At 37.5% G+C, this 27,500-nt stretch overlaps 1 protein-coding gene across 1 annotated transcript in view; it reads left to right on the top strand.

Annotated features, from left to right (window-relative positions):
- The window catches only part of LOC133641199 (uncharacterized), a 130,906-nt gene that overhangs the window by 103,236 nt on the left and 170 nt on the right, over positions 1 to 27,500 (top strand). Inside the window, exons 3-5 of the mRNA XM_062035132.1 lie at positions 11,305 to 11,486; positions 27,316 to 27,372; positions 27,487 to 27,500. The exon at positions 27,487 to 27,500 is cut by the window's right edge and continues 42 nt beyond it. Of these exons, the coding sequence (XP_061891116.1) occupies positions 11,305 to 11,486; positions 27,316 to 27,372; positions 27,487 to 27,500 (253 nt within the window). The remainder of the gene's footprint in view (positions 1 to 11,304; positions 11,487 to 27,315; positions 27,373 to 27,486) is intronic.

The following is a 27,500-nucleotide window of genomic DNA, read 5'->3' on the forward strand; positions in this document are numbered from 1 at the left end:
GAAATTATTATTTTTTATTTAAGCAGGTGGATAAGCAGATATCATTCTGTGTCATACTTGATCATTTCGCGATATTGCCATATTTTTGCTGAAAGGATTTAGTAGCAGAACAACCACGATAAAGGTCGCAACTTCTTGGTCCGCTGATAAAAAAAAGCCTTGCCTGTACCGGAGAAGTAGCGTGACGGCACCTGGAGGAAGGACTCTTCACATTTTCCCATTGTTTACAGACCACGAGCAGCGAGAGCGATTTGGGAGCCGAGAAAGAGCGTCGGTTACCCCATTAATTTGAGCGAGGATAGAAAGATTTGTGGATCAAGATCAACTTTATTTATAAAGCACATTTAAAATGTACCACAAGGGGGTAGCCAAAGTGCTGTACAATGGGCAGGTTAAAGAATAATACAAGAACCGAGCAATTACACAACACGACACGACAACAGAACACGATAACTTAAAATAAATAATAAAAATATTAAAACAGGTTCACACGAGCTAGAATGTGTATTATGGGGCGCCATTGCAGAGATGGGTATCACTCAGTGTTAAAAGCCATGGAATAGAAGTATGTTTTTAAGAGAGATTTAAAAACAGGAAGAGAGGAGGCTTGTCTAACACTCAGAGGTAGGTTTGTTCCAGAGCTTTGGGAGCAGCAGCAGCGAAAGCTCTGTCACCTCTAAGCTTCAGCCTTGTGTCCGGGGACCGTCAGTAGCAGCTGATCGGCTGATCTTAGGGATCGGGTGGGGCAGTAAAGGCCTGAAGTAGATCAGCGTAGATATATGTTGGCGCGAGGTTGTTTAGACATTTAAAAACAAATAAAAGGAGTTTAAAATTGATTCTGTAACGCACAGGGAGCCAGTGAAGGGACGCTAATATAGGGGATGATGTGCTTCGACGTCTGCGGGTCTGTGTTAGCAGACGAGCAGCAGAGTTCTGCAACGAGCTGCAGGCGGGGCGAGGCGAGGGCCTGGCTAATGCCTACATACAGGGCATTGCAGTAGTCTATAAACGAGTCGAGATAAAGGCGTGGATTAATTTCTCGAGATCATGTCCTGATAGAAGCGGTTTCACTTTCGCTATTTGGCGTAATTGATAAAAACTTTTTTGTACGACGCTGCTGATTTGTTTTTCGAATTTAAAAATCTGAGTCGAACTTTACCCCCAGGTTTGTGACACAGTCGCTGAGATACGGGGTCAGAGTGCCGAGGTCAACGTTGGGGGAGGGGGAGCGACTTGGACCGAACAACAATAACTTCTGTTTTGTCTTCATTTAGGCTCAAGAAGTTAGCTGAAAGCCAGGCTTTGATGTCGTGCAGGCAGTCAATAAGACGTTGAACCGTGTTATTTTGTGCCATGGGAAAATAAATCTGGCAATCATCGGCATAAAAATTAAATGCAATATCGTACTTCCTAAAAATATAACCAAGGGGGAGAAGGTAAAGCGCAAATAAGATTGGGGCAAGGATTGAGCCCTGGGGAACCCCATGTGGTAAAGGAGCTGTGGAAGACATAAAACTGTCTATTTTTACACAAAAACTCCTGTCAGTTAGGTACGACCGGAACCAGTTGAGGGCGGCGCCCTTAATGCCCACACAGTTCTCAAGACGAGTGATTAAGGTGGCGTGGTCGACGGTGTCGAAAGCAGCAGACAGATCTAAAAGCACCAAGACAACATATTTACCAGAATCAGTTGACAGGAGGATATCGTTAAAAACTTTTAAAAGCGCTGACTCTGTGCTGTGGAGGGCTTTAAAACCGGACTGGAACAACTCAGCGATACCATTATCCTCTAAGAAGGGCAACAATTGACTGTAGACAACCTTCTCTAATATTTTAGAAATGTATGGAAGATTAGAGATAGGTCTAAGGTTAGAGAGGAGAGAGGGGGTCGAGGCTTGGTTTTTTAAGTAGAGGTCGTACCACTGCATGTTTAAACTCTACTGGAACTATTCCAGAAGAGAGGCTACTATTGATAATGTTAAGGACACTTGATCCAATAGTAGCAAGTACTTCCTTAAACAGGCGAGGTGGGAGGGAGTCTGCAGGAGAACCAGAGGGCTTCATATGACTAACTGTGTCATTTAATAAAAAAGAAAAGGACACCGGCTCAAACTGATGGAAAACAGAAGAGAAATGCAGAGGAACAGAAGGGTCATATGAAGGCTGAGATAAACTGGCTCTAGTTGACACAATTTTGTCAGTGAAAAAATGGAGACAATTTTCACAGAATTCAAAAGAAGCATCAAAACCAACAGATTTGGGAGCATCAATGACAGTGTTAATAGTTTTAAACAGAACTCTGGGGTTGTTATAGTTAGAAGATATAATCTGAGATAGATATATATTCATCCCTGCCTTTACAGTCATCTGAAAGGAAAACAGGCTTTCTTTAAAAATGGCAAAGGACACATGCAGCCTGTCTTTTTTCCATTTTCTCTCTGCCATTCTACACTTGCGCCTGGCAGCCCGAGTGACGTCATTCAACCAGGGCTGAGGCGTGGCTTTAGAGCGGCGGCATTTGAAAGGAGCGATCGTGTCCAGAGTTTGTAAACAAATAGAGTTGAAACCAGAAACCAACTCTTCAGTATTCAGACATACAGAGGCTGCAGAATTATCCTCACAAAGAGTCGAAAAAATTGAGAACAGAGCAGGAGACGAAGAATTAAACATGCGAGAGCGTTGAGGCGGAGCGCACAATTTAACCGGACACTGAGTGGGAATATCAAACAGGATCGGCATATGATCAGAGAACACAGCGTTGCAAATGTCCAAATTAAAAACACACAAACCATACGAGAGCACTAAATCGAGTGTATGCCCGCGTTCATGTGTGGAACCACATACAGATTGTACGAAATTAAAAGAGTCAATTACATTCAGGAAGCTCCTGGGAAGCGACTCGTCTGGACAGCAGGTGTGAATATTAGAATCACCCACAATAAGGACACGATCATATTTGGGCAGGATTTCAGCCAGAAATTCAGAAAAGTCAGTTATAAAGTCTTTGTGGTACTTGGGTGGTCGATAAACGACGGCACACAGGACGACATCAGAAAGACGTCCCAGATGAGGAAAGTGAGAGTGAAGGACTAGAGTGCAGTGCAGGACGTATCTTTTTTCGCTCTGACCGTAACTTAGGTACAAGGGTTCATTGGATTCCACACTTTCTCCTTTTTCTATTGTGGATCACGGATTTGTATTTTAAACCACCTCGGATACTATATCCTCTTGAAAATGAGAGTCGAGAACGCGAAATGGACATTCACAGTGACTTTTATCTCCACGACAATACATCGGCGAAGCTCTTTAGCTACTGAGCTAACGTGATAGCATCGGGCTCAAATGCAGATAGAAACAAAATAAATAAATCCCTGACTGGAAAGATAGACAGAATATCAACAATACTATTAAACCAGGGACATGTAAATACACGGTTAATAATTTCCAGCTTGGCGAAGCTTAACAATGCTGTTGCTAACGACGCCATTGAAGCTAACTTAGCAACGGGACCTCACAGAGCTATGATAAAAACATTAGCGCTCCACCTACGCCAGCCAGCCCTCATCTGCTCAACACCCGTGCTCACCTGCGTTCCAGCGATCGACGGAAGGACGAAGGACTTCACCTGATCATCCGTGCGGTCGGCGGCTAGCGTCGGCTAGCGCGTCTGCTATCCAAGTCAAAGTCCTCCTGGTTGTGTTACTACAGCCAGCCGCTAATACACCGATCCCACCTACAGCTTTCTTCTTTGCAGTCTTCATTGTTCATTAAACAAATTGCAAAAGATTCACCAACACAGATGTCCAGAATGCTGTGGAATTTTGCGATGAAAACAGAGCTTTTTGTATTGGATACAATGGTGTCCGAATACTTCCGTTTCAACGATTGACGTCACGCGCATACGTCATCATACATAGACGTTTTCAACCGGAAGTTTTGCGGGAAATTTTAAATTGCACTTTATAAGTACACCCGGCCGTATTGGCGTGTGTTGCAATGTTAAGATTTCATCATTGATATATAAACTATCAGACTGCGTTTCAGTAGGCCTTTAAAGTCCTTATATGATCTTGTTAATTGCTCATTTTTACATTTGAATATTAGAAGCCTGAATAAACATCACACTGATTTAGTCTCTCTACTTTCCAATATGAGCTGTATGTTTGACTTTATTGCCTGTAGTGAATCGTGGCTTTCTGATTCCTCATATATTGATCTGTTTAGACTGGATGGATACAATTTACATGTAAAAAATAGACCCAGTGGAAGAGGTGGAGGTGTGTGCCTCTATGTCCAGAACAATCTTCATGCCAAAGTATGCAACATCACCCTAGAAGATGATCTCTGTGAATCCTTCTTCATGGAGATCAACAACAAAGGAAAAAAGTTAATTGTTGGAGTACTCCATCGTCCTCCTGACACTTTTCTTTCCAAATTGGATGAACTATGACTCATTCTAAATAAACTAAACAAAAACGGTATCCTTCTTGGAGACATTAATATTGATATTTCCAAGGACGATGGAGCAAAACTGAACTTTATCAACACGTTACATTCCTCTTCCTTCTTCCCCACCATCAATAGGTTCACTCGAGTCACAGATGCCTCTAAAACAATAATCAATAACATTATTACCAACATCCGGAATACAAAGCTCGTGACAGGGGTGGTGCAATTCGACATCACAGACCACTTTCCCATAATACTATTCTTTGACTCTGGCAAAACTCCTCCCCCCACCTCCTAAAGGTAAAACCAAAATATTCAACAATACAACTCTACAACACCTAAATAATAATCTGCTTGCCAGGCAATGGGACTCTGTGTTTAATTGCACCTGTCCCGATGTTGCATATGAAAACCTGATTAAAATGATTCAGGATTCTATTCAGGAAACAATCCCTGAAAAAACTATCAAAAATCATACCTCAAAAATAAATCCCTGCATTACAAGGGGGATCTTAAAGTCCATCAGACAAAAGAATAAACTCTACAAATGTTATATTTCGAACCCTACCACTGTCAACAAACAAAAATACACAAATTATAGAAATAAATTAACACATATTATCAGGAAAAGTAAGCGCAACTATTATTCTGAACTATTACAAGCATCACAGGGGGATTGTAGGAGAACATGGAACATGTTGAATACTGTTCTCAACAAGGGACATAAGGCCCCTGTTGTTCCGGATGCAGGGTCAAATAGGGCTGATCTTGCCAATAGTTTTAATACCTTTTTTGCTTCTATTGGGGAAAACCTATCTAGTAAAATAAGTCAACCTCCAGGGTATTCCTTTAAAGAATTGTTATCAGGCAGCTGCCCTAGCTCCTTTTTCATGCAGCCAATCGACATTAATGATCTTTATACGATCATTATGGACCTAAAGTCATCACATACAGCTGGAGTGGACGGGATATGTAGCAAAATCTTGAAAGCCATAGCAAATGTGATCACAAATCCTCTTTGTCACTGTATAAACCTGTCACTTAGTGCTGGCATTGTACCCAAAATGTCCAAAGTGGCAAAAGTAATCCCAATTTTTAAATCAGGTGATAAAAATGATATGAACAATTATAGGCCAATTTCAATTTTAACAACATTTTCAAAAATATTTGAGAAAGTGGTCTATAACCGACTGAATGGCTTTCTAGAAAAGCTAGATATCCTTGTCCCCTCCCGATATGGTTTTCGTAAAAAAAAGCACCACCTGTATGGCTATACTCGACCTCTTGAAAAGATCAATGACTGTATTGAAGAAGGAAAATGCGGTATTGGCATTTTTTTGGATCTGTCCAAGGCTTTTGACACAATAGACTTTGAGATTTTATTATATAAGCTATATCACTATGGTGTCAGAGGGGTACCTCTCGATTGGTTCCGTTCTTACCTATACGGAAGGCAACAATGTGTATGCGTCAATGATCACAATTCACCCTGTATGACCATAAATTATGGGGTTTCCCAGGGATCCATCTTGGGGCCTCTACTTTTTATCCTATACATAAATGATTTTGTAAACTCCTCCGAAACTTTTCATAAAATAATTTTTGCTGATGATACAAATTTGTTTACCTCACACAGAAGCCTACACGATCTACAAGTAACTGTCAATTCAGAGCTTGTGAAAGTGGATTCCTGGTTCAAATTCAATAAGCTCTCACTTAAAGGCCTACTGAAATGACATTTTTTTATTTAAACGGGATAGCAGATCCATTCTATGTGTCATACTTGATCATTTCGCGATATTGCCATATTTTTGATGAAAGGATTTAGTAGAGAACAACGACGATAAAGGTCGCAACTTTTGGTCGCTGATAAAAAAAAAACCTTGCCTATACCGGGAGTAGCGTGATGTCACCAGAGGAAGGACTCCTCACATTCTACCGTTGTTTACAATGCAGCGAGAGAGATTCGGACCGAGAAAGCGACGATTACCCCATTAATTTGAGCGAGGATGAAAGATTTGTGGATGAGGAACGTCAGAGTGAAGGACGTATCTTTTTTCGATCTGACCGTAACTTAGGTACAAGGGTTCATTGGATTCCACACTTTCTCCTTTTTCTATTGTGGATCACGGATTTGTATTTTAAACCACCTCGGATACGATATCCTCTTGAAAATGAGAGTCGAGAACGCGAAATGGACATTCACAGTGACTTTTATCTCCACGACAATACATCGGCAAAACACTTTAGCTACTGAGCTAACGTGATAGCATCGGGCTCAAATGCAGATAGAAACAAAATAAATAAACAACTGACTAGAAGGATAGACAGAAGATCAACAATACTATAAAACCGTGGACATGTAAATACACGGTTAATAATTTCCAGTTTGGCGAAGCTTAAAAATGCTGTTGCTAACGACGCCATTGAAGCTAACTTAGCTACGGCACGGCGGCGGCGGCGGGCGTTGTAGCTTTCGACGACACCCCGGCCGCCATCAGAGTCGGCAAGAAACATATATTTCCCCAAAGTTACGTACGTGACATGCACATAGCGACACGCACGTGCGGGCAAGCGATCAAATGTTTGGAAGCCAAAGCTGTACTCACGGTAGCGCGTCTGCTATCCATCTCAAAAGTCCTCCTGGTTGTGTTGCTGTAGTCCGCCGCTAATACACCGATCGCACCTACAGCTTTCTTCTTTGCAGTCTCCATAGTTCATTAAACATATTGCAAAAGATTCACCAACACAGATGTCCAGAATACTGTGGAATTTTGGGATGAAAATAGCTTTTTTGTATTGGATTCAATGGGTCCGAATACTTCAGTATCAACCATTGACGTCACACGCATACGTCATCATATCTAGACGTTTTCAACCGGAAGTGTGGCGGGAAATTTAAAATTGCACTTTATAAGTTAACGTATTGGCATGTGTTGCAATGTTAAGATTTCATCATTGATATATAAACTATCAGACTGCATGGTCGGTAGTAGTGGGTTTAAGCAAGCCTTTAATGTTAATAAAACAAATTGTATTCTATTTCATTCAAATAAAAACCGGACAAATACTGAGCACTGCCATATCAACATCAATGGGCAGGAAATACAGAGAGTGTATTCCACAAAATTCCTGGGGGTCATCATTGACCAATACCGGTACCTCAATTTCAAATGTCACATTAGCCATCTGTTAAACAAATTATCCAAATATGTTGGCCTGTTCTTTCACCTTCGTCATTATCTTCCTCTGTATGCTCTACTTACCCTATATAAAACTCTATTTGAACCACATCTTAACTACTGTATTGTCATCTGGTGTAACACCTTCCCTACCTACCTTCACAAATTAGAATCCATGCAAAAGAAAATCATACGGGCCCTGTCATGGTCCAAGTTTAATGCCCCCACTCGACATCTATTCCATAATTATCATCTCTTAAGACTGACAGAGTTCAATTTTTATCAAAATGCTTGTTTAACTTATCAAGTTATTCACAGGCTGAATCTTAGGCTCTGTAGCTTGGTTCCTATCTACCATCCCCAGCATGCCCACAACACTCGTAACTTAGATCTGATATCAGGTAAACATCGTCTACTGGCTTGTACCGCTCGAAGTGTTGTATGCAGGGGACCAAAGATTTGGAACCGGCTTAATGAGAGCCTCAAGATGCGGTATCCATTCTCCAACTTCAAAAAGAAACTGAAAACTTACCTGTTAACCACCTATCTCTAATGCCTCATGTGGGGTTGACTACTGTTGGGTTTTGCATGGTTGAATGAATGTATGTGTGTATGTGTATGCGTGCTTTAGTACTATTATCTTGTGTTCATCATATAGCGTTGTTGTTTTTTTGTTGTTGTTGTGCTTGCTACCATGTTTCATCATTCCATGTACACACTGTCCTCTGGACCCCTGCCAAAAGCTTCTTTTAGCTTATTTGGGGGACCCTTTCACTTACCAACATCTTTAAATGATATTCACTACTATTGTAATTGTTCTATGGTATTGTGAATAAACTTGAAACTAAAACTAAAAATATACATATACACATGTATGTGTGTATATACACATGCATGTGTACATATACTGTGTATATATATATATATATGTATATATATATTAAGGCTGAAACGACGCGTCGACGTAGTCGACGTCATCGGTTACGTAAATACGTCGACGCCGTTTTTGTGCGTCGACGCGTCGCATAATGACGTCACACTACCGTCATGGCGAAGCGCAAAGCAGACGATCAAAGAAGACGATGCGAGCGGTGCGAGCGAGGGGGGAAAAGCATGCCAAAAGTGGTCAAAAGTGTGGGAGTATTTCAATAAACGGCCTAATAATGTTGTTGTATGCACACTGTGTCGAGCGGAAATGGCCTATCATAGCAGCACAACGGCTATGAACGAACATTTGAAAAGAAAACCAACTAGTCAATCGTCCGCGCGAGCATACGTTGTCATCATTACACAAAAACATGAATGTGTCATTTATATCTGCTAGGGGTGTAACGGTACGTGTTTTGTATTGAACCGTTTCGGTACGGGCTTTCGGTTCGGTACGGGGGTGCACCGAACGAGTTTCTAAGCTAAAGCTAAAGTCTTAACAAGCTGCTTTGCTCCGTCTGCCTGTCTCAGCACGCAGCATTGTCCCACCCACACAACCATCTGATTGGTACACACGCAACATTGTCCCACCCACACAACCATCTGATTGGTACACACGCAGCATTGTCCCACCCACACAACCATCTGATTGGTACACACGCAGCATTGTCCCACCCACACAACCATCTGATTGGTACACACGCAGCATTGTCCCACCCACACAACCATCTGATTGGTACACACGCAGCATTGTCCCACCCACACAACCATCTGATTGGTACACACGCAGCATTGTCCCACCCACACAACCATCTGATTGGTACACACGCAGCATTATCAGCCAATCAGCAGTGCGTATTCATAGCGCATGTAGTCAGCGCTTCAGCGTGGAGCAGATAGGTGTTTAGCAGGTGAGCATCAGGCAGCGGACTCTCCCCAAATGATAATAAACACCTCCCAGTCAACTACTAGTAACATCACTATGAGCCCGTTGACCTTCTAGAAACTTAAACTGCAGCTCAGCTCACTCGCAATCCTGGCTTGAGGTGAAGGCTAATTACCTCTCAGTTCCAGCCACATCGACCCCTTCTGAGCGCCTATTTTCAGCTGCTGGGAATATTGTAAACAAGAAAAGAACCAAACATGTAGACATGCTAACCTTTCTTCATTACAACTGTTAGACACTCACTGGAATGAGTAGAATTGGTTATTGTGTACTTTGTTGGACTGGATGTTTATTTTGCACATTTTAAAAGCAATACTTAATGTTTACAGTGCTCCAGAATATTTAGATTGGCACTTTTTTGTATTGGATGTTTATCTTTATTTTTGCACATTTTAGCAAATAAGCAATACTTTCACTTTTGTTGAAATGTTTACACTGTTGTTACAGAATATTTCCTTTTGCACTTTTTTGTATTGGATGTTTATCTTTATTTTTGCACATTTTAAAGCAAAATAAGCAATACTTTTACTTTTGAAATGCTTATACTATTGCAGAATATTAAGATTTGCACTGGATGTTGACTTTTATATTTGCACATTAAAAGCAAATACGCTACTTTTAATTTTGTTAAATGTTAAAAGTTTTAAATGTTTACATTGTTACAGAATATTTAGTCATGTTGTTGTCAATGTTGACTGAGTGGCCATACTTCTTTTTTTTTGTAAATAAAAGCCATGCCTTTTGAAAAAACAGGCCTACATTTATTTTTTCATCTTCATTTTGAATAAAAAAATAATCGGTAAAAGAAAAAATAATCTGTAGATTAATCGAAAAAATAATCTATAGATTAACCGATTAATCGAAAAAATAATCTATAGATTAATCGATAGAAAAATAATCGTTAGCTGCAGCCTTAATATATATATATATACACTGCTCAAAAAAATTAAAGGAACCGTTTTTTATCAGGGTATGGCATGAATTCAATTGCACTTTTCTGATAAGGTTTTGGTCAGGTATGTGGCAGAGGGGGTTGTTAACCAGTTTCAGCTGCATTGGTGTTGATGGAATTAACAACAGGTGCACTAGACGGGCAACAACGAGATGGCACCCAAAACAGGACTGGTTTTGCAAGTGGAGGCCATTTCAAGTTCCTCCCTCTTGATCTTTTTTAACTGTTTTTTCCACAAGTGTTGGCTTTAGCTAGAGTCATTATCACGACTGGGAGCATGAGGCGATTTCTTAACCCTCCTGAAGTTGCGCAGATTGTCCTACTCCTCCAAGAGGGCACATCCATGCGTGCTGTTGCAAGAAGATTTGATGTGTCTCCCAGTACAATCTCCAGAGCATGGAGGAGATTCCAGGAGACAGGCAGTTACTCTAGGAGAGCTGGACAGGGCCATAGACGGTCCTCATCCCATCAGCAGGACCGATATCTGCTGCTTTGTGCAAGGAGGATCGGGTTGAGCACTGCCCGAGCCCTACAGAATGACCTCCAGCAGGCTACTGGTGTGAATGTCTCTGCCCAAACAGTCAGAAACAGACTTCACGAGGGTGGCCTCAGGGCACGACGTCCTGTAGTGTGCCCTGTGATCACTGCTCAGAACCGTGGAGCTCCATTGGCATTTGCCATAGAACACCAGAATTGGCAAATCCGCCACTGGCGCCCTGTGCTTTTCACAGATGAGAGCAGGTTTACCCTGAGCACCTGTGATAGACGTGAAAGGGTCTGGAGAAGCCAAGGAGAGCGCTATGCTGCCTGCAACATCATTCAGCATGACCCGTTCGGTGATGGGTCAGTGATGGTCTCGGGAGACATTTCCATGGAGGGACGAACAGACCTCTACAGGCTAGAGAACGGCAGTCTGACTGCCATTAGGTATCGGGATGAAATCCTTGCACCCATGGTCAGACCTTACGCTGGTGCAGTAGGTCCTGGGTTACTCCTGGTCCACGACAATGCCCGGCCTCATGTGGCAAGAGTATGCAGACAGTATATGGAGGATTAAGGAATTGACACAATTGAATGGCCCTCACGATCACCTGATCTAAACCCGATAGAACACCTCTGGGACATAATGTTTCGCTCCATCAGACGCCGCCAGGTTGCTCCTCAGACTTTACAGGAGCTCACTGATGCCCTTAGACTGATCTGGGAGGACATCCCACAAGACACCATCCGTCGTCTCATTAGGAGTATGCCGCGACGTTGTCAAAAATGCATACAAGCACCTGGGGGCCACACAAGATATTGAAAAGAATTTTGAGTTGCAGAAATTGAATTTAGGCAAAATGGACGAGCCTGCCACATCATTTTTTCACTTTGATTTTTGGGTTGTCTACATACTGAGCCATCTGTAGGCTGAAAACTTTAATTTCCATCAAAAGATGTGGCATCCTTTTTTTCCTGAGACATTAAACTGTCCATATCAGTATAGATATCCAACATTTTTTTTTTCACAATTGAAATCGGATGTGTTTTTAAAGTGTTCCTTTAAGTTTTTGGAGCAGTGTATATATATATATATATATGTATGTATGTATGTATATATACTGTATATACACATATATATATATATATATATATGTATGTATATATACTGTATATACACATATATATATATATATATATATCTATATATATATATATATATATATATATATATATATATATATATATATATATATATATATATATATATAACTATATATTTACTGTACATGCTGAAAGCCAATGAGGTGACAGTATCAACTATCAAGTTTGGTTGGCTGGCGCTTGATTCTTTGCATGAAGCGAGAAGAGGGAGTCAAAATGAAGAAATTCTGGATAAAAGAGGAAAAGTCACCTGGACAGTTTTTCAAAAGGACAGTAGTCGGATAAAAAAAAACGGACTTGCTTCAGCAGCACAATTCTGGTGCTGTAGTTGTAGGAGATGTCTTAAAACGTCATCAGGAGTCCCGACAAATACCGAAAATGGGAGAAAATGGAAGGAAATGCATATTTTCCGGAAAAAATGTTTTGCTAAAATGTCGTAAGGGGGGACCCTAACAAAAAATTCAAAAAACCGGACTTGCTTCAGCAGCACTTTTCTGGTGCTGTAGTTGTAGGAGAAGTCTTAAAATGTCATCAGGAGTCCCGACAAAACCTAAAAATGGCAGAAAATGCATTTTTTGGGAAAACTTTTTTTCACAAAAATTTTTTTAAAAAAACGGACTTGCTTCAGCAGCACAATTCTGGTGCTGTAGTTGTAGGAGATGTCTCAAAACGTCATCAGGAGTCCCGAAAATGGAAGAAAATGCATATTTTCCGGAAATTTTTTTTTGCTAAAATGTCGTAAGGGGGGACCCTTACAAAAAAATTTTAAAAAACGGACTTGCTTCAGCAGCACAATTCTGGTGCTGTAGTTGTAGGAGATGTCTCAAAACGTCATCAGGAGTCCCGACAAAACCTATAAATGGCAGAAAATGCTTTTTTGGGGGTAAGAAATTCAAAAAAACGGACTTGCTTCAGCAGCACAATTCTGGTGCTGTAGTTGTAGGAAATGTCTCAAAACATCATCAGGAGTCCCGACAAAACCCGTAAATGTAAGAAAATGTAAGAAAATGCATATTTTACGAAAACAATTTTTTGCTAAAATGTCATACAAAAAAATAAAAAAAACTGACTTGCTTCAGCAGCACAATTCTGGTGCTGTAGTTGTAGGAGATGTCTCAAAACGTCATCAGGAGTCCCGACTAAACCTGTAAATGTAAGAAAATGCATATTTTACGAAAACAAATTTTTGCTAAAATGTCGTAAGGGGGGACCCTTACAAAAAATTCAAAAAAATGGACTTGCTTCAGCAGCACAATTCTGGTGCTGTAGTTGTAGGAGATGTCTCAAAACGTCATCAGGAGTCCCGACTAAACCCGAAAATGGAAAATATTAGAAGAAAATGCATATATTAAGAAAAAAATATATATTGCTAAAATGTCGTAAAAAAATTCAAAAAAACGGACTTGCTTCAGCAGCACATTTCTGGTGCTCTAGTTGTAGGAGATGTCTCAAAATTGCATCAGGAGTCCTGACTAAACCCGTAAATGTAAGAAAATGCATATTTTACGACAACAATTTTTTGCTAAAATGTCGTAAGGGGGGACCCTTACAAAAAAAATTCCAAAAAACGGACTTGCTTCAGCAGCACAATTCTGGTGCTGTAGTTGTAGGAGATGTCTCAAAACGTCATCAGGAGTCCTGACTAAACCCGTAAATGTAAGAAAATGCATATTTTACGAAAACTTTTTTTTTTGCTAAAATGTCAAGGGGGGACCCTTACAAAAAATTCAAAAACACGGACTTGCTTCAGCAGCACAATTCTGGTGCTGTAGTTGTAGGAGATGTCTCAAAACGTCATCAAGAGTCCTGAGTAAACCCGTAAATGTAAGAAAATGCATATTTTACGACAACAATTTTTTGCTAAAATGTCGTAAGGGGGGACCCTTACAAAAAATTCCAAAAAACTGACTTGCTTTAGCAGCACATTTCTGGTGCTGTAGTTGTAGGAGATGTCTCAAAACGTCATCAGGAGTCCCGACTAAGCCCGTAAATGTAAGAAAATGCATATTTTACGACAACAATTTTTTGCTAAAATGTCGTAAGGGGGGACCCTTACAAAAAATTCCAAAAAACGGACTTGCTTCAGCAGCACAATTCTGGTGCTGTAGTTGTAGGAGATGTCTCAAAACGTCATCAGGAGTCCTGACTAAACCCGTAAATGTAAGAAAATGTAAGAAATGCATATTTTACGAAAACATATTTTGCTAAAATGTCGTAAAGGGGAACCCTTATAAAAAATAAACGGACTTGCTTCAGCAGCAAAATTCTGGTGCTGTAGTTGTAGGAGATGTCTCAAAACGTCATCAGGAGTCCCGACTAAACCCGTAAATGTAAGAAAATGTAAGAAAATGTATATTTTACGACAACAATTTTTTGCTAAAATACCGTAAGGGGGGGACCCTTACAAAAAATTCAATAAAACGGACTTGCTTCAGCAGCACATTTCTGGTGCTGTAGTTGTAGGAGATGTCTCAAAACGTCATCAGGAGTCCCGACTAAATCCGTAAATGTACGAAAATGCATATTTTACGAAAAAAAATTTTTTCTAAAATGTCGTAAAAAATTTCAAAAAAACGGACTTGCTTCAGCAGCACAATTCTGGTGCTGTAGTTGTAGGAGATGTCTCAAAACGTCATCAGGAGTCCCGACTAAACCCGTAAATGTAAGAAAATGCATATTTTACGAAAACATTTTTTTGCTAAAATGTCGTAAGGGGGGACCCTTACAAAAAATTCAAAAAAACGGACTTGCTTCAGCAGCACAATTCTGGTGCTGTAGTTGTAGGAGATGTCTCAAAACGTCGTCAGGAGTCCCGACTAAACCCAAAAATGGAAAATATTAGAAAAAAATGCATATTTTAAGAAAAAAAAATATTTTGCTAAAATGTCGTAAAAAATTTCAAAAAAAACGGACTTGCAATTTTTTGCTAAAATGTCGTAAGGGGGGGGACCCTTACAAAAAATTCCAAAAAACGGACTTGCTTCAGCAGCACAATTCTGGTGCTGTAGTTGTAGGAGATGTCTCAAAACGTCATCAGGAGTCCTGACTAAACCCGTAAATGTAAGAAAATGCATATTTTACGAAAAACATTTTTTCTAAAAAGTCGTAAGGGGAGACCCTTACAAAAAATTCAAAAAAACGGACTTGCTTTAGCAGCACAATTCTGGTGCTGTAGTTGTAGGAGATGTCTCAAAATATCATCAGGAGTCCCAACTAAACCCGTAAATGTAAGAAAATGCATATTTTACGAAAAACAATTTTTTCTAAAAAGTCGTAAGGGGGGACTTACAAAAAATTCTATAAAACGGACTTGCTTCAGCAGCATAATTCTGGTGCTGTAGTTGTAGGAGATGTCTCAAAACGTCATCGGGAGTCCTGACTAAACCCGTAAATGTAAGAAAATGTAAGAAATGCATATTTTACGAAAAAATATTTTGCTAAAATGTCGTAAAGGGGGACCCTTATAAAAAATAAACGGACTTGCTTCAGCAGCACAATTCTGGTGCTGTAGTTGTAGGAGATGTCTCAAAACGTCATCAGGAGTCCCGACTAAACCCGTAAATGTAAGAAAATGCATATTTTACGAAAACTATTTTTTGCTAAAATGTCGTAAGGGGGGACCCTTACAAAAAATTCAAAAAAACGGACTTGCTTCAGCAGCAAAATTCTGGTGCTGTAGTTGTAGGAGATGTCTCAAAACGTCATCAGGAGTCCCGACTAAACCCGTAAATGTAAGAAAATGTATATTTTACGGAAACAATTTTTTGCTAAAATACCGTAAGGGGGGAACCCTTACAAAAAATTCAATAAAACGGACTTGCTTCAGCAGCACAATTCTGGTGCTGTAGTTGTAGGAGATGTCTCAAAACGTCATCAGGAGTCCTGACTAAACCCGAAAATGTAAGAAAATGCATATTTTACGAAAAAACATTTTTGCTAAAATGTCGTAAAAAAATTCAAAAAAGCGGACTTGCTTCAGCAGCACAATTCTGGTGCTGTAGTTGTAGGAGATGTCTCAAAACGTCATCAGGAGTCCCGACAAAACCCGTAAATGTAAGAAAATGCATATTTTACGAAAACATTTTTTTGCTAAAATGTCGTAAGGGGGGACCCTTACAAAAAATTCAAAAAAACGGACTTGCTTCAGCAGCACAATTCTGGTGCTGTAGTTGTAGGAGATGTCTCAAAACGTCGTCAGGAGTCCCGACAAAACCCAAAAATGGAAAATATTAGAAAAAAATGCATATTTTAAGAAAAAAAAATATTTTGCTAAAATGTCGTAAAAAATTTCAAAAAAAACGGACTTGAAATTTTTTGCTAAAATGTCGTAAGGGGGGACCCTTACAAAAAATTCCAAAAAACGGACTTGCTTCAGCAGCACAATTCTGGTGCTGTAGTTGTAGGAGATGTCTCAAAACGTCATCAGGAGTCCTGACTAAACCCGTAAATGTAAGAAAATGCATATTTTACGAAAAACATTTTTTCTAAAAAGTCGTAAGGGGAGACCCTTACAAAAAATTCAAAAAAACGGACTTGCTTTAGCAGCACAATTCTGGTGCTGTAGTTGTAGGAGATGTCTCAAAATATCATCAGGAGTCCCAACTAAACCCGTAAATGTAAGAATGCATATTTTACGAAAAACAATTTTTTCTAAAAAGTCGTAAGGGGGGACTTACAAAAAATTCTATAAAACGGACTTGCTTCAGCAGCATAATTCTGGTGCTGTAGTTGTAGGAGATGTCTCAAAACGTCATCGGGAGTCCTGACTAAACCCGTAAATGTAAGAAAATGTAAGAAAATGCATATTTTACGAAAAAAAAAATTTGCTAAAATGTCGTAAAAAAATTCCAAAAAACGGACTTGCTTCAGCAGCACTTTTCTGGTGCTGTAGTTGTAGGAGATGTCTCAAAACGTCATCAGGAGTCCTGACTAAACCCGAAAATGTAAGAAAATGCATATTTTACGAAAAAACATTTTTGCTAAAATGTCGTAAAAAAATTCAAAAAAGCGGACTTGCTTCAGCAGCACAATTCTGGTGCTGTAGTTGTAGGAGATGTCTCAAAACGTCATCAGGAGTCCGGACTAAACCCGTAAATGTAAGAAAATGCATATTTTACGAAAACAATTTTTTGCTAAAGTGTCGTAAGGGGGGACCCTTACAAAAAATTCAAAAAAGCGGACTTGCTTCAGCAGCACAATTCTGGTGCTGTAGTTGTAGGAGATGTCTCAAAACGTCATCAGGAGTCCCGACAAAACCCGAAAATGGAAAATATTAGAAGAAAATGCATATATTAAGAAAAAAAAATATTTTGCTAAAATGTCGTAAAAAATTTCCAAAAAACGGACTTGCTTCAGCAGCAGAATTCTGGTGCTGTAGTTGTAGGAGATGTCTCAAAACGTCATCAGGAGTCCTGACTAAACCCGTAAATGTAAGAAAATGTAAGAAATGCATATTTTACGAAAAAAATATTTTGCTAAAATGTCGTAAAGGGGGACCCTTATAAAAAATAAACGGACTTGCTTCAGCAGCACAATTCTGGTGCTGTAGTTGTAGGAGATGTCTCAAAACGTCATCAGGAGTCCCGATTAAACCCGTAAATGTAAGAAAATGCATATTTTACGAAAAACAATTTTTTCTAAAAAGTCGTAAGGGGGGACTTACAAAAAATTCTATAAAACGGACTTGCTTCAGCAGCATAATTCTGGTGCTGTAGTTGTAGGAGATGTCTCAAAACGTCATCGGGAGTCCTGACTAAACCCGTAAATGTAAGAAAATGTAAGAAATGCATATTTTACGAAAAAATATTTTGCTAAAATGTCGTAAAGGGGGACCCTTATAAAAAATAAACGGACTTGCTTCAGCAGCACAATTCTGGTGCTGTAGTTGTAGGAGATGTCTCAAAACGTCATCAGGAGTCCCGACTAAACCCGTAAATGTAAGAAAATGCATATTTTACGAAAACTATTTTTTGCTAAAATGTCGTAAGGGGGGACCCTTACAAAAAATTCAAAAAAACGGACTTGCTTCAGCAGCAAAATTCTGGTGCTGTAGTTGTAGGAGATGTCTCAAAACGTCATCAGGAGTCCCGACTAAACCCGTAAATGTAAGAAAATGTAAGAAAATGTATATTTTACGGAAACAATTTTTTGCTAAAATACCGTAAGGGGGGGACCCTTACAAAAAATTCAATAAAACGGACTTGCTTCAGCAGCACAATTCTGGTGCTGTAGTTGTAGGAGATGTCTCAAAACGTCATCAGGAGTCCTGACTAAACCCGAAAATGTAAGAAAATGCATATTTTACGAAAAAACATTTTTGCTAAAATGTCGTAAAAAAATTCAAAAAAGCGGACTTGCTTCAGCAGCACAATTCTGGTGCTGTAGTTGTAGGAGATGTCTCAAAACGTCATCAGGAGTCCCGACAAAACCCGTAAATGTAAGAAAATGCATATTTTACGAAAACATTTTTTTGCTAAAATGTCGTAAGGGGGGACCCTTACAAAAAATTCAAAAAAACGGACTTGCTTCAGCAGCACAATTCTGGTGCTGTAGTTGTAGGAGATGTCTCAAAACGTCGTCAGGAGTCCCGACAAAACCCAAAAATGGAAAATATTAGAAAAAAATGCATATTTTAAGAAAAAAAAATATTTTGCTAAAATGTCGTAAAAAATTTCAAAAAAAACGGACTTGAAATTTTTTGCTAAAATGTCGTAAGGGGGGACCCTTACAAAAAATTCCAAAAAACGGACTTGCTTCAGCAGCACAATTCTGGTGCTGTAGTTGTAGGAGATGTCTCAAAACGTCATCAGGAGTCCTGACTAAACCCGTAAATGTAAGAAAATGCATATTTTACGAAAAACATTTTTTCTAAAAAGTCGTAAGGGGAGACCCTTACAAAAAATTCAAAAAAACGGACTTGCTTTAGCAGCACAATTCTGGTGCTGTAGTTGTAGGAGATGTCTCAAAATATCATCAGGAGTCCCAACTAAACCCGTAAATGTAAGAATGCATATTTTACGAAAAACAATTTTTTCTAAAAAGTCGTAAGGGGGGACTTACAAAAAATTCTATAAAACGGACTTGCTTCAGCAGCATAATTCTGGTGCTGTAGTTGTAGGAGATGTCTCAAAACGTCATCGGGAGTCCTGACTAAACCCGTAAATGTAAGAAAATGCATATTTTACGAAAAAAAAAATTTGCTAAAATGTCGTAAAAAAATTCCAAAAAACGGACTTGCTTCAGCAGCACTTTTCTGGTGCTGTAGTTGTAGGAGATGTCTCAAAACGTCATCAGGAGTCCTGACTAAACCCGAAAATGTAAGAAAATGCATATTTTACGAAAAAACATTTTTGCTAAAATGTCGTAAAAAAATTCAAAAAAGCGGACTTGCTTCAGCAGCACAATTCTGGTGCTGTAGTTGTAGGAGATGTCTCAAAACGTCATCAGGAGTCCGGACTAAACCCGTAAATGTAAGAAAATGCATATTTTACGAAAACAATTTTTTGCTAAAGTGTCGTAAGGGGGGACCCTTACAAAAAATTCAAAAAAGCGGACTTGCTTCAGCAGCACAATTCTGGTGCTGTAGTTGTAGGAGATGTCTCAAAACGTCATCAGGAGTCCCGACAAAACCCGAAAATGGAAAATATTAGAAGAAAATGCATATATTAAGAAAAAAAAATATTTTGCTAAAATGTCGTAAAAAATTTCCAAAAAACGGACTTGCTTCAGCAGCAGAATTCTGGTGCTGTAGTTGTAGGAGATGTCTCAAAACGTCATCAGGAGTCCTGACTAAACCCGTAAATGTAAGAAAATGTAAGAAATGCATATTTTACGAAAAAAATATTTTGCTAAAATGTCGTAAAGGGGGACCCTTATAAAAAATAAACGGACTTGCTTCAGCAGCACAATTCTGGTGCTGTAGTTGTAGGAGATGTCTCAAAACGTCATCAGGAGTCCCGATTAAACCCGTAAATGTAAGAAAATGCATATTTTACGACAACAATTTTTTGCTAAAATGTCGTAAGGGGGGACCCTTACAAAAAATTCCAAAAAATGGACTTGCTTCAGCAGCACAATTTTGGTGCTGTAGTTGTAGGAGATGTCTCAAAACGTCATCAGGAGTCCCGACAAAACCCGTAAATGTAAGAAAATGCATATTTTATGAAAAAAAAATGTTTCTAAAATATCATACAAAAAAATACAAAAAACGGACTTGCTTCAGCAGCACAATTCTGGTGCTGTAGTTGTAGGAAATCTCTCAAAACGTCATCAGGAGTCCCGACTAAACCCGAAAATTGAAGAAAATGGATGAAAATGCATATTTTCCGGAATTTTTTTTGTTGCTAAAATGTTGCTAAAATGACCCTTACAAAAAAATTTTAAAAAACGGCCTTGCTTCAGCAGCACAATTCTGGTGCTGTAGTTGTAGGAGATGTCTCAAAACGTCATCAGGAGTCCTGACTAAACCCGTAAATGTAAGAAAATGCATATTTTACGACAACAATTTTTTGCTAAAATGTCGTAAGGGGGGACCCTTACAAAAAATTCCAAAAAATGGACTTGCTTTAGCAGCACGATTCTGGTGCTGTAGTTGTAGGAGATGTCTCAAAATGTCATCAGGAGTCCCAACTAAACCCGTAAATGTAAGAAAATGTAAGAAAATGCATATTTTATGAAAAAAATTTTTTCTAAAATATCATACAAAAAAATACAAAAAACGGACTTGCTTCAGCAGCACAATTCTGGTGCTGTAGTTGTAGGAAATCTCTCAAAACGTCATCAGGAGTCCCGACTAAACCCGAAAATTGAAGAAAATTGATGAAAATGCATATTTTCCGGAATTTTTTTTTTGCTAAAATGTTGCTAAAATGACCCTTACAAAAAAATTAAAAAAAACGGACTTGCTTCAGCAGCACAATTCTGGTGCTGTAGTTGTAGGAGATGTCTTAAAACGTCATCAGGAGTCCCGACAAAACCCGAAAATGTAAGAAAATTCATATTTTATGAAAAAAAATGTTTGCTAAAATGTCGTAAGGGGAGACCCTTACAAAAAATTCAAAAAAACGGAATTGCTTCAGCAGCACAATTCTGGTGCTGTAGTTGTAGGAGATGTCTCAAAACGTCATCAGGAGTCCGGACTAAACCCGTAAATGTAAGAAAATGCATATTTTACGAAAACAATTTTTTGCTAAAATGTCGTAAGGGGGGACCCTTACAAAAAATTCAAAAAAGCGGACTTGCTTCAGCAGCACAATTCTGGTGCTGTAGTTGTAGGAGATGTCTCAAAACGTCATCAGGAGTCCCGACAAAACCCGAAAATGGAAAATATTAGAAGAAAATGCATATATTAAGAAAAAAAAATATTTTGCTAAAATGTCGTAAAAAATTTCCAAAAAACGGACTTGCTTCAGCAGCAGAATTCTGGTGCTGTAGTTGTAGGAGATGTCTCAAAACGTCATCAGGAGTCCTGACTAAACCCGTAAATGTAAGAAAATGTAAGAAATGCATATTTTACGAAAAAAATATTTTGCTAAAATGTCGTAAAGGGGGACCCTTATAAAAAATAAACGGACTTGCTTCAGCAGCACAATTCTGGTGCTGTAGTTGTAGGAGATGTCTCAAAACGTCATCAGGAGTCCCGATTAAACCCGTAAATGTAAGAAAATGCATATTTTACGACAACAATTTTTTGCTAAAATGTCGTAAGGGGGGACCCTTACAAAAAATTCCAAAAAATGGACTTGCTTCAGCAGCACAATTTTGGTGCTGTAGTTGTAGGAGATGTCTCAAAACGACATCAGGAGTCCCGACAAAACCCGTAAATGTAAGAAAATGCATATTTTATGAAAAAAAAATGTTTCTAAAATATCATACAAAAAAATACAAAAAACGGACTTGCTTCAGCAGCACAATTCTGGTGCTGTAGTTGTAGGAAATCTCTCAAAACGTCATCAGGAGTCCCGACTAAACCCGAAAATTGAAGAAAATGGATGAAAATGCATATTTTCCGGAATTTTTTTTGTTGCTAAAATGTTGCTAAAATGACCCTTACAAAAAAATTTTAAAAAACGGCCTTGCTTCAGCAGCACAATTCTGGTGCTGTAGTTGTAGGAGATGTCTCAAAACGTCATCAGGAGTCCTGACTAAACCCGTAAATGTAAGAAAATGCATATTTTACGACAACAATTTTTTGCTAAAATGTCGTAAGGGGGGACCCTTACAAAAAATTCCAAAAAATGGACTTGCTTTAGCAGCACAATTCTGGTGCTGTAGTTGTAGGAGATGTCTCAAAATGTCATCAGGAGTCCCAACTAAACCCGTAAATGTAAGAAAATGTAAGAAAATGCATATTTTATGAAAAAAAATTTTTCTAAAATATCATACATAAAAATACAAAAAACGGACTTGCTTCAGCAGCACAATTCTGGTGCTGTAGTTGTAGGAAATCTCTCAAAACGTCATCAGGAGTCCCGACTAAACCCGAAAATTGAAGAAAATTGATGAAAATGCATATTTTCCGGAATTTTTTTTTTGCTAAAATGTTGCTAAAATGACCCTTACAAAAAAATTAAAAAAAACGGACTTGCTTCAGCAGCACAATTCTGGTGCTGTAGTTGTAGGAGATGTCTTAAAACGTCATCAGGAGTCCCGACAAAACCCGAAAATGTAAGAAAATTCATATTTTATGAAAAAAAATGTTTGCTAAAATGTCGTAAGGGGAGACCCTTACAAAAAATTCAAAAAAACGGAATTGCTTCAGCAGCACAATTCTGGTGCTGTAGTTGTAGGAGATGTCTCAAAACGTCATCAGGAGTCCGGACTAAACCCGAAAATGTAAGAAAATGCATATAAAGAGGGCATAGAAAGACTTTAAATGCATAAAATATTCATATAAAGCATGAAATACACTGTAGAAATGTCACCTGTTAAGGGGGGTGTCTGGAATGTAACCCCATATTAATCAAGGGAACAATGTCCTCTAAAAGCTATTCTGGCAAGTTAACGATGACACTATTGCCGTGTTTCATACAACTTGGCATGATGTTGAACAAAATACACCACTGTAAAATGAAATTGATAAATGTACATGATTACCACAGTTAATTGCTGACGCGGCCTTATTTTGCATGCAAGGACTACTTTTGCTTTCAGGCTAATTAGAAGATCACACCAATCCTGTCCACGTCAGCTGGATAATGCGTAATTAAGCTAATTGTCGGACAAACAATTTTCAAGTGCTAATGACTTTCCCCCGACGGACTGCATTAGTGTTTTTGGTGTGTGTTCTGTTTAGCTCCCTGTGTGCTTTTAACGGCCGCCACTTCGCCTGAACCCCGTCACCTAAGAGAAATGGTTTCCCTCCGTGGAATGTGCATTATTATCGAGTGCCCATATGCTGGAAGGCACAACAAAATAAAGGTACCACATAATCGTCACGGAGGCAACCGGTGGTATGGAGAAGCAATTAGCCAGACAACCTTTGACGACTATTAGGGAATGTTTTCGCCACGGAGACGAGCAGTGTGACCGGCCTTTGTCGCGAGGGCAAGCGATGGTAGTTGCGAGAGAAAGGGCGTGTTATTGCAGCTGGAACTAATCACTGTCACGGTCATTTGTATTGCAAAATGTCGATCCGAGCGGGAGAGGGAGGGCCGAGCCTGGTAAACATCGAGGTCAGGGGTGTCCAAACTTTTTTGTATATATACATATGTATATATGTATATACAGTATATATGTGTATATATGTATGTGTGTATATGTGTATGTATATATGTGTATATATAAATATGTGTATGTATATGCATGTATGTATATACATATACATATATATATATATATATATATATATATATATATATATATATATATATATATATATATATATATATAGCCTATACATATTATAGTAATATAATATACTTATTAGAATTGAATATTAAGATTATGTGAAAGTTCAACTCCGACCTTTGTGACGGTTTCCTTAAAGTTTTGTAATCAAGCAGCTAAAATGTGCCAAACATAAGTGTGGAGTTTTTTTGCATTGGATTTAAATGGGTGTAATGTTGATTGTTTTATGGTGATTGGCTGTTTTTCTTTTATAACAGTTATGTGTGACTTTTTGTGCTGTTTTTTTATTTTCTTTCTGCGCCATGACTAGGGAAGGTTGTTTGAATTTGGTCATATAGGTGAATGCTGTGCTGTGAATGCGACGTTATCTCAAAACCACGATGTGATGAAAACAAAAACACATCAAACGAGTCTTTTATTAGTACCGTATTTTTCGGAGTATAAGTCGCTCCGGAGTATAAGTCGCACCGGCCGAAAATGCATAATAAAGAAGGAAAAAACATATATAAGTCGCACTGGAGTATAAGTCGCATTTTTGGGGGAAATGTATTTGATAAAACCCAACAGCAAGAATAGACATTTGAAAGGCAATTGAAAATAAATAAAGAATAGTGAACAACAGGCTGAATAAGTGTACGTTATATGAGGCATAAATAACCAACTGAGAAGGTGCCTGGTATGTTAACGTAACATATTATGGTAAGAGTCATTCAAATAACTATAACATATAGAACATGCTATACGTTTACCAAACAATCTGTCACTCCTAATCGCTAAATCCCATGAAATCTTATACGTCTAGTCTCTTACGTGAATGAGCTAAATAATATTATTTGATATTTTACGGTAATGTGTTAATAGTTTCACACATAAGTCGCTACTGAGTATAAGTCCCACCCCCGGCCAAACTATGAAAAAAACTGCGACTTATAGTCCGAAAAATACGGTAGATTGCACAGTACAGTACATATTCCGTACAATTGACCACCCCAATAAGTTTTTCAACTTGTCTAAGTCTGGGTCCACGTTAATCAATTCATGGTATATTCAGTGGTTGTCCAAAGGCTTCATTTTTGACAAGTAGTCCTGCAGACACGGAAAATCAGATTCCATCTCTAAATTGGTATGTGTAGACATGATCTAGTACAAAGGTTCTCAAACTGTTTTCACCAGGTACCACCTCAAAAAACGCATGGTGCCACCATGATGGCCGACATTAAAATGCGGTAGCGTAGTAGTATTCATTAAAAACAAAGCAGAGGTTTTATTTAACAATGATATTTATGATGTTTTGGCCACTGTAACATTACACACAATTTGAACACTAACACTGTGTTTGAATATTTCCTTAAGTGATTATTTGGCGTACCACTAGAAGGTATTATTGCGTATTACTAGTTTGAGAATCACTGGTCTCGAATACATGGTTTGAAAAATATATATATGTACTGTATGTGTATATCTGTATGTATTTATACATACATATGTGAATATACACATGTTTGTATATATTGTATGCATATGTGTGTGTGTATATATACATATATACATATACACACACATATACATATGTGTGTGTATATGTATATGTATTTTTAAGAAAAAATATTAAATTGTACATCTACAAGGGTCAAAGTGGGTATATTTACATACATATAATAATACCTGGGATTTATATAGCGCTTTTCTAAGTACCCAAAGTCGCTTTACATGTTAAAAAAAAAAAAAAAAAAACATCATTCATACACATATGTATATATATATATATATATATACATATACATATGTGTATATATATGTATGTATATATATTTATGTATGTATATGTTTATATGTATGTATACATGTATATTTATGTATGTATAATATACATATATATATATATATATATATATATATATATATATATATATATATATACATATATACATATACATACATATATGTATGTATATATATGTATGTATATTATACATGCATATATTTATATATACATATATATATATACACATCTACATACATACGTATATACATACATATACAGTATATATATATTTATACATATGTATGTATATATATATATATATATATATATATATATATATATATATATATATATATATACAAACATATATATACATATGTATATATATGTGTGTGTGTGTGTGTATATATATGTAAATGTATATATCTGTATATGTGTGTATATATATGTTTGTGTATATATATATTGGGGCTGCAACTAACGATTAATTTGATAATCGATTAATCTGTCGATTATTACTTCGATTAATTGATTAATAATCGGATAAAAGAGACAAACTACATTTCTATCCTTTCCAGTATTTTATTGGGAAAAAAACAGCATACTGGCACCATACTTATTGTGATTATTGTTTCTCAGCTGTTTGTACATGTTGCAGTTTATAAATAAAGGTTTATATAAAAAATGTAAATAAATATATATTTTTTTTAAATAACAAAAAATTGCTCATGCACATAGCATAGATCCAACGAATCGATGACTAAATTAATCGCCAACTATTTTTATAATTTAATCGATTAGTTGTTGCAGCCCTAATATATAAGTGTATTTATATGTGTGTGTGTATATATATATATATATATATATATATATATATATATATATATATATATATATATATATATATATGTGTGTATACATACATGTATATATACATATATACACATGTATGTATATATATATATATATATATATATATATATATATATATATATATATATATATATATATATATATATATATATATATATATATATATATATACATATACATTTATATATATATATATATATATATACATATACATTTATATACACACACATGTATATATACACACACATGTATATATTTATATATACATTTATGTGTGTGTGTACTGGTATATATATATTTATGTAAATATATATATACACATGTATATATATAATTTTAAGAAAAAATATAAAATGTGGAATACTGCATTGGATATGACATGACTTATATGGAGATCTACAAGGGTCAGAGTGTGTATATTTACATATATATGTATATCTATGTGTGTGTATATATACATATATTTATTTATATATATACAGTTTATATACTGTACATACAGACATATATATGTATATATTTACACGCATATGTATATATATACACACATGTATACATATATATGTGCATATATATACATATGTATGTGCATATATATATATTTACACACACACATGTATATATACACTTGTGTGTATATATACACTTATATAAATATAATTTTAAGAAAATATATAAATTGTGGCATATTGCACGGGAATATAAAATGACTTATATGTGTATCTCCAAGGGTCCAAATGTGTATTGTGTACAGAAGACGTGTAAATGCTCGCTGGTCTGCTGTCAGGTATGGTGATGAAATTCCTGTATAGACTGATCTATGAGACCTACATCTAATCGAGCACTTCCGGGACACCAAGCCTTGTTGCCACGTCGCACCACGGCACGGTCCCAAAACCAGGTCTGGGAGGAGGA

Source organism: Entelurus aequoreus, linkage group LG23, assembly GCF_033978785.1.
Source record: "Entelurus aequoreus isolate RoL-2023_Sb linkage group LG23, RoL_Eaeq_v1.1, whole genome shotgun sequence".
Taxonomy (NCBI): Eukaryota; Metazoa; Chordata; class Actinopteri; order Syngnathiformes; family Syngnathidae; genus Entelurus; species Entelurus aequoreus.